This window comes from Octopus sinensis, linkage group LG29, assembly GCF_006345805.1.
Source record: "Octopus sinensis linkage group LG29, ASM634580v1, whole genome shotgun sequence".
Taxonomy (NCBI): Eukaryota; Metazoa; Mollusca; class Cephalopoda; order Octopoda; family Octopodidae; genus Octopus; species Octopus sinensis.
In genome coordinates, this window is record NC_043025.1 from 1,354,373 (window position 1) to 1,363,345 (window position 8,973).

At 39.3% G+C, this 8,973-nt stretch overlaps 2 protein-coding genes across 2 annotated transcripts in view; one reads left to right on the top strand and one right to left on the bottom strand.

The window, feature by feature from the left end:
- Positions 1-2,781, top strand: part of LOC115225964 (putative ankyrin repeat protein RF_0381) — a 60,567-nt gene extending 57,786 nt beyond the window's left edge. The window contains exon 6 of the mRNA XM_036514947.1: positions 2,199-2,781. Coding sequence (XP_036370840.1) covers positions 2,199-2,549 — 351 coding nt within the window. The 3' untranslated portion in view covers positions 2,550-2,781. The remainder of the gene's footprint in view (positions 1-2,198) is intronic.
- A 3,605-nt stretch (positions 2,782-6,386) lies between these two features.
- On the bottom strand, positions 6,387-7,205 carry LOC115225965. Its single transcript, XM_029796939.1, has one exon. The coding sequence runs from the start codon at positions 7,203-7,205 to the stop codon at positions 6,387-6,389; it is 819 nt and encodes a 272-aa protein (XP_029652799.1).
- Positions 7,206-8,973: the final 1,768 nt, after the last annotated feature.

Consider the following 8,973-nt stretch of genomic DNA (forward strand, 5'->3'; position numbering starts at 1 on the left):
TTTCTCATTCGTTGTTCATTCCATTATCTTCCTTTTCTTCTGTTGTTGCTGGTATCACGACTGTCCCCTTACTCACTGCTCTTTCTTGGGGGCCCTTCCTGGGGCTTTTTGTATGTGGGCAGAAGTAGTATTTCTTCCATTTTATGACAGGGTTGCCGAGTGTAGCCTAGCAAAGTAAAACAGCAAAATATAACTCACATTAAACAGCCAAAAGAAACTCGACAAATTTATACTTTTATTACCCACAAGGGGCCACACAGAGGGGACAATACAAAATATGTGGGGAAAAGAAAGAAAGAAAAAAAAACAAAAAACGTATGACAGGAAGACCCTTTAAAACTAAATATTATTTACCACATCTAATATAACTTCTATATACTTTCAGAAAGTAGAAAAAAGAAACTTATGGTTTTTTATTACGAAATGAACTTTTTTGACGTACTTTTTTGTTTGAGGGGAGTAAAAAAAAATCTTTTTAGTCGATTGATATTTTATTTAGATTTTTAGTCGCATGACACGCTTTAGAATTTTTAGTCGATTGTATACCTTTTTGATAGGCCGTTCTATATATTTGTTTTTTATTCGCATAAATATTTTTTACCTCCTGTGTTTTTTTTTATACTTTATACGTTTAAGAGCCATAGTAATATTTATATATGATCAAAAGTTTTTGGAGGTTTGGTGTTGTATATAAAGTCGTTGACTCGAATTTGATGTTTGGTCTTTGATCAATGTTTTTTGGCCTCAATTACATTTGAACGCTTCTTTTTGCAGTCTTATAAAGTCTTTTGTCTCCATAAAAAGAGACAAAAATTATTTCTTGCCGTATATATATGTATGTGTGTGTGTATATATACATACGTATACACACACGCACACACACACACACACACATATATATACATACATATATACACAGATATACACATATATATATATACATGCACGTATGTAATGTACACTCTATACAGTCTTGATTTCAATCTGCAGTACAATAGTCTTTCTAAGAGTTCCTGGTCAATAATCAATACTTACAATATCAACTTCAAACTCTACTTCACAATATCACTATCAATTGCTACACATTCTAACTATTCTAACTATTGTATTGAATAACTTTACAATTCCATTTGAACTCTTACTATTCAATGATGTTCCCTTTAATAGATATTGGATTGTCTTGCCGAAGAAAAACCTCGGTACACACAGCTAAAAACATTAAATCAAAGTTACCAGCCACGTATCATATGAAATGTATATACACTGTTAGAAGACGTGGTGCTGTGGAATTGTGTGAGATAAAATCTCCAGCCCTGAAAGCTTCCGTAATACAGTGAACGTTTTATACACTGTTTCCTATACATCATGAGGCAAATTCCATTGAAGCAGGTAGTGATCAGTTGCCTTACATTGATAAACCTTTAGAAACACGAAACACATCTATCAAGAATCACTGTAGCAATGTTGCTCTGATGTATATTATGCTTTGAAAACAAGTCTATGAAGAGATATTTATCTCAGACAATACCACAGCATCATGACTTCAAGCATTGTGTAGACATTTAGTATGAATCACAGTTGGTAATCGGAATGGATTGGATATTAAACATCCCGTCTTGTTGACTCGGTCCAATTTTCTCTACAACATTAATTATCTAAGTTAATGTATTCTAGGAAATAGGAAAATATCAGAAGACCAGTAAAGAGACAGATTGGGGTGCATCGTGTATTGTAGTGGTGGTTGTCGTGGTAGTGGTACCTGACATTATTCAGTTTCGCACTAGATACTTCCTTAAATTAGTGCTATAGTGGTGAATACGAATAAACCCAGCTATTTTATGAGCCCCATTTTAATTAATATTAATTAATAAAGCGACATCAAATGTATACATAAGAAATTATAATTCTTCTTTATCAAACTTGATCTGCTAATCACGTGTTCACTCTTGTTCAAGTCCCCTAAAACTTACTATAGTAAGGGATAAAGGTAGATCCGGCTGAACCCGATTTGTTTAGGACATCTTAATGGATTTATCATGTCTCTAAGACACAGTCATAACAAGTTCTATTGAGGGACCATATAGAATTTTTAATCTGTTTAATCAAGTGCCCAGTAAAAGAAAGTAATGATACATTGATATCCACCCGAATTTTGATGTAACTTTTTAATCTTTCTTTTTCTTTTTATCTCTATAAAGCCTGATGTGGAAGTGAATACCAAGAACATAAAAGAAACGACACCATTGTTTGATGCTGTTTCCCTTAGTCACTTTGGAATACTTCAGAAGCTAGTTTCACATGGAGCAGAATTAGACGCTCTTGATGCTGATGGTAACAACTGTCTTCACCTCGCCGTGAAGAAAGATAAGTTCCATTCTGAGGAGGAGACTGGAGAGCATTTAGACTATGTAAGTCTTACAACCGTTTATAAATATTTGAGTGACAAACAGAAAGATATTACTTGTCGCAATTCACACCCATCAATCCCCCCCCATTGTCATAAAGTAATCCAGTCACTCTTGATAACCCGACTTATATTATGTGACTAACAATATTCTATTTCCTTCCTTTCTCAAAGACAACGCTCTTCCACCGTAGTAAAGGTAACCCATCTGGGATGTTAATCATATAAACACAGCCATCACAGTGTGAAGGGAAGGTGACCTATTGAAGAGAGTAAATGTTATTCTCAAATAACAATAATACAAGGTATAGGAGAGGTCTGTATGATAACCTTTATAGTGCTGGGGCCATCATACATCCAGTCTATTCAATGAAGAATTCTGAATGAACATCTCTCTGTCATACGTCTTGTACACGACGTATATACATTGACCTGTTGAATGTTAGAACACAAGAGAATGGATACAATGAAGTAAGGTCCTTAGTATGTTTTCCTTTACTATGGACGGTCCTTGGTGACAGCCTTCCAGGTACTTGGGTCAATGGAGCAGCGTAAGGGAGTGGCCTTGAGTTGACCTCGGAAATGGAATTTGGAGGCTTCGCATGCTCTGTTGCCTGATGCCAACTCCACAAAAAATATTTGATGTGGCCGACTAGCGGAGGTGGTATCAAGTTATCATAGCATCAATACAGGGTAGTCTGACTCGGAACAGAATTTCCTCTTTATTGGTAATGTAGTCTTTCCATTGACTCCCCATAATTGCGTGAAATTTTATTTGTGCGGTTCGAAACGCTCGACTTTCATCAAGCCATATGATACAGCACCCACCTCTCACAGCCGTAGAGGGGTGTGGGAAGATCAGAATACCATGGTTTTCATTTGGATGGGGAGGTCGTGGTTTAGTAAGACTCATTTTGAAAATTTTCCAAAAGAAGTAGGGGTTTCGTTGACCTTGTTTGTCTTTCTTATTTGTCTAGGCAGGTAGCTTCCAAGATATAAGAAATTCTCCACGACTTTCAAGGCAGTAACATGTAGCTTTAAGACACCAAAATCAGGAGGTAGGTGGGCCAGACCCTCCCTGTACAAAGATCTTCGTCTTCTTTACATTTGTGCTCAGATCAATGCCGGTACACAAATTTTCCTAGACGTTCACAGCTTTCTGAAGATCAAAAAGGAAGTGCACGAATGTGCATATTGTCATCAACGCGCTGCAGCTCATGTACTTTGGCCAAGGTGGAAATGTCGACGAGCTCTAAACCGTCGGTGTTGAAAAGCACTTCATCTATTCTGTAACGGATATCTGCACCAGGAGCCATATTAGGGGTTTCATGAATCATAGCATTAAGGTAGAGGGAAAACAGAGTAAGAATGAGAATGCATCATTGCTTCAGGCCAGTCGTAATTGGGATGGAACTGGCGAGAGCGTTCTTGGCGATGATTCGGCCAGACTTTCCGTCATATAGAGTGTGAATGAGGCGCACAAATTAATTGGGAGAAACATAACGCTTCAGAGTGACCCCTATTGTAGGTCTCAGTATGTTGCCGAAAGCCTTCTCTAAGTCCCAGAACACAAAGAATTGGCTTTCTCTGCTCGAGTGTCTTTTCTTGGAGAAGCTAAGTACAAAAGACCATGTCGATGGTACCCTGGGTAGGGCAGAAGCCTTACTGTGACTCTGGAAGAACATTCTCAACAACGACCACTAATCTAACAGGATCCTGGCGAAGATATTTCCAGCAATACTGAGAATAGGAGATACCGAGATAGTTTCCACAAATTGTCCGGTCACCCTTCTTGAAGACTGTAATGATGGTCTGGTCTTTACAGGTCCGCAAGAATAGCCTCCATCTCCCACAGGCTTTGGATAACCATATACATCTTAGTCTTCAAGATTTGAACACCATGAGACAGGAGCCCCAGAGATATGTTGTCAGGACCAGGTGCTTTCCATGTCTTCATACGTTTTAGTGCCTTTTCAAACCCAGGGTAGTGACATCCAGTGTCGTGTCGGATATTGGGGGACATTATGGAGCAAGTCAATCACTGGGGCAGATGACCGATGGAGGCGTATTTGAAAATGTTTCTTCCATCGTTCAAAGATATTTTGAGTGACTGCAAGGGAGGTTTAAGGCATCAGCCGATTTGAGTATATTTGTTATTCTGCAAAAGGACCAAAAGTTTCCTTTGTCACAGCATAAAAATATGTAAGGTCCCTGCTGTCCGTGAATGACTATCTCCCTTGTTTTTGCTCGACACCAGAGATTCTGGAGTTCATAGATCCTATTCCGGTATTTCTGCTTGGCCTCTTGGAAGCATTGCAAGTGGGGGAGCATATGAAATTCTCCCACGCCAGATAAGAGGTTCTTTTCTGGTTGATTAGCTTGGTAATCCGGTCACCATTTTGGTCAAACCTGAATAGGCCAAGCCAGTTACATCCTACAGCTGCCGATAAAATCAACCTTTACGTAGGAGCCGACATCATGTGGATCCGGATTAGGGGTTCGCAGCTGACCCAGCCTTCTCCTGTTGCCCGGATTACTATCGCTACTTAGGGAAGGAAGCGAAGAGACTCATTGTTCAAGCCACAGAGGGCTTTCCTGTGATTTTGTTCAGGGTGGACCATGTATTGTGATCATAAGGTCCACTCGCCTGGTCACTCGCCTTCACCAGTGGCACCACTGGGATTGGTGACATATTGGATCTGGTTAGAGTCGTTGCAGCAGGCTGCTGGATATCTCGGATATAATTGAAATCTGCCTTGTTCATGCTAGCCTACATAGTAGCGATGGTTTTCTATCAGAATTTCCTTCACCGAGACGGACTGCCTTCCAGGCTGATGAGCTCCATCTACCCGAAACAACACATGCAAGTTAACCCATAGTTGGGGGCCTAACAGCTGCTACTACTCTGGGCAGATTAGACCTGGGGACACTGGTGGTTAACAGATGGTTCCACACTCCTCGAAACTCTGGAATTCTTGTACCAAGGCCCCACTACCAGAAGCAGTTTAAATCTTTCACCAAGACATACAATTAGTGATGATAATTACATATATAAATATATATACTAGCTGATGTACTCGGAGTTTCCTAGAAAAGCGGGGCTTATCCTTGGTTCTATTTGCATAATTGTTTTGCTAATCCAATAATAAGAATACAAAATATGTAGCCCTTAAAACGGTTTTTGTTTATTTACAGAGAATATCGAACTGTCTTACATAGGATCTTGTTTTTAGGAAATCACAATAAGTTATGAATACCCAAATCGTGAAGTCAGTTACATTGTAACATGGAATTAGTTACCCGATTGTAAGAATTCAATTATAACTTAGCCCCGACAAGGGCTTTATTGCATTGCTAGAGTATACAAAACTTTGGAGGAAATACCAGTAAGTTATGTATACCAAAATCGTGAAGCATGTTACGTAATAACAAGCTGATCGGATATGAGATGCTAACAATTCAAAGCAAATAACTCTGAAGAGAGTTTTTGTGCATTCCCAGTGAATATAACCCTTAGATGATACCTTCAGATGATATCTGAAGTAAGTGAGCAAGCCGGGGCCTGAGACAAAGGATCCTATTGCGACTCCTTCCATTCTTGTACGCCACATGCATTCTTTTACTACTGCAACCGTGCAATGAAAACATGCCTCACCTTCCTTCTAGAGTCCAGTTGGCGGTATCATCTTAATCATAGACTCAGCCGAGAGCTGTACTCGTCCCAGATGCTATAACACGTGTTCTGCGTAACTTATCAAGTCTGACAACTGCCGACAGTTAGTGTTGAAATAGATTTAAAATGGATGTAGAAACAGACTGACATTTAGTTTTACAGTAGACATACAAATAACTTTTCATTTTAAAATAAAATAACATGTAGATTATCAATTCATTTATAAAACTTACAAATATTACAGTAAAATAATAAATACCTGATAATTTGGTGAATCTTATTAAGTTTTTTTTAAAGTTTTTTTAAGTTTCAGCTCAGAGCTGCGGCCATGAGCTTCTTGATAATCAACATTTTTGGTCTTTCCTTGTGGGGCATAAATAAACAAATAATTAGGATTTCCAACTCTTGAGGATCCCACATAAAGTTGTCCATGTTCAGACCTACCACATCTAAGGACTCCCCCTGGGCCTTGTTAATGGTCATTGCAAAGCTCAGTTTCAACGGGAATTGCAGGTGCTTGTACTGGAAAGGTATATCCGAGAGAATCAGTGGAATTCTAGGAATGAATACAGGCTCACCGCTTGCTTTATCAGTCAAAATTGTTGTCTCCAAGACTGTTGGCATCATCTTCTGTATTATAAGTCGTGTGCCATTGCAAAGCTTTGGTGGATTGAGGTTTCGATGGAGCATAACTAGTGCCCCAATCTTGAGGTGAAAGTTGTGAGGCGGGAGGCCGGGTGGTATTAGACTATTCAAGAATTCAACTGGATAATTCACAGCTTCATCGATGTTGAATACAGCGTCAATGGAATTGAAGATGTGACACTCACCTGGCAACTGTTCCAGAAGTTTGATGTTCAAATCATCAACTGCCACATTCTTTGGAACTAAAATGGCACGGGTTTTCAGCCAGTTGTGGTCTGTAAAGTGATTCCTTTGATGTGGAAACACCTTATTCATTAGTTCCTTTAAAGCAGATACCATATGTCCAAAAGGCAAGCTTGCCCAACCATCCTTCTCGCCAACCGAAGTACCATTACCAAGGTCCAACAGTTGCTTTGAAAAAGTCATGTCTGCATCATCACCATTCAGCTGGTTGTGAGTCTCAACGTTTGCACACTGCTCCATAGGGAGGGCAACTTTATGCTAGCATTTACATCATCAGCTCTTGTTCCCTATGGAACCACGGGCAAAGTTTGTCTAAATTCTCTTGCAAGCAAGATTGCGGCACCTCCCATGAGCCTGGTATTGTGTCTCAGGTCTTGAAGGGAAACCTTATGGATCATTGTTGCTTCATCCCAGATGATGAACCTGCATTTAGCCAGAAGTTTGCCTTTTATAGAACCACGACTGATGTTTCAGTTTGCCTTCTCTTTCTTGAACAGGTCTAAAATGAGTTTGAGACAGGAATGAGAATGCAAGTTCTATCTGTAGTCTCGGGTGGTGGGGACCGAAAATGTAACAAATATTTGGCCACGCATGGACATGGACCGAAAAGTTCAGTTCTGGAATTCAGACATGAAGCCGGGTCTAAGCTGCTATTCCAGATGAGCCGTCTTTCTATATTACATAGACCGTGTGTATGGGCGTTTATGGTGCGAGCGTGTGTGTGTGCGGGTTTGTATGTATGTATATACATATACATTTGACGAAAGATGTGATTGAAAATGTATACGTTTTCAAGTGAGGGTGAAGGAATGTATACTTTAGGCGCACGCTCATAGGTGTGCGGGCGCACATGTGTAGGTATGAACAGGCATGCTTACGCGAATACTATGAACTTTTTTACCCCCTTACTTAGAAGTCATTTGAATAGCTCTTTTGTCTTAATAACAGTCAATCCCACAGTAATTTCCCTTTGTTTAACGGTCATTTTTCATAGCATTTTTCCGATGGCCAGATAACTGAAGAGATGGCGGTGTGGATTTCCACCTTGGTATCCGAAACTCGGAGTTTTATCATGGCTACCGAATAATTGTTTCATATTACATTTACAGATATATATATATCTGGCTGCTATTTCTAGTGGGTCGAACGGCCTATTGTAGCCGTTCCTCAATTGTTGTTGAATTTATTAATAGTCTCTGACTATTTCCTCTTTCTCACTAGACCGCTGGTGGCAAAATAATTTCTATTGAATTTTTTGCTACCCTAAATTGATTAATTGATAATTTTCTGATTAATTCCGAAATTGAATCGGCAGTTTATATTTGGCGCGAGTACGATGATTTTGAAAATTTTAGGTCAGATATTACCGAGGCATGAAGGTAGCTGCCTCGTGTAATTTCTGTCCCTTCTGGCTCCTTTACTGATGAGCGCGTTGGCCTTTTGGAAGATTGACTTGATTAAGTTTAATTTAATTTAATCAGGCTGGTTTACCATTAAAAAACGCCGAAACAATGCATTGTCTAAAGAAAAACAAGGTAAATGCTCTGATTTCGGAATTACTACTATTTGCGGTTGGAGCCCTGGCTGCTATTTCTAGTGGGTCGAACGGCCTATTGTAGCCGCTCCTCAATTGTTGTTGTATATATATATATATATAAGTATAATAGCCATCTCAAAATGGCTAACCACAAAGGGGGGTGTTACTGTAGCTTTTTAGTCCCAGAAGATCAACATCTCCAGCTGGTTTTAGACACAATTTCTGTGCCCTTCAGGTATTTGCAAAGGGAGGCCATCCCTTTATTGTAAGCCTAAGTGATACGCACCGGACCGCGGTTTCGAGATTATTGTCTCTTATCAACGGGCGGTAATCACCAGATCACGATTAATTCTTTATTACGATTATAAAATCAGTACATAGAAGAACAATACAGGACATACATACAAAAAACAGTTAAGTGGTTCGTTTAAAAATTTCCAAAATATATGGATTATTCATTATACAAAAAAC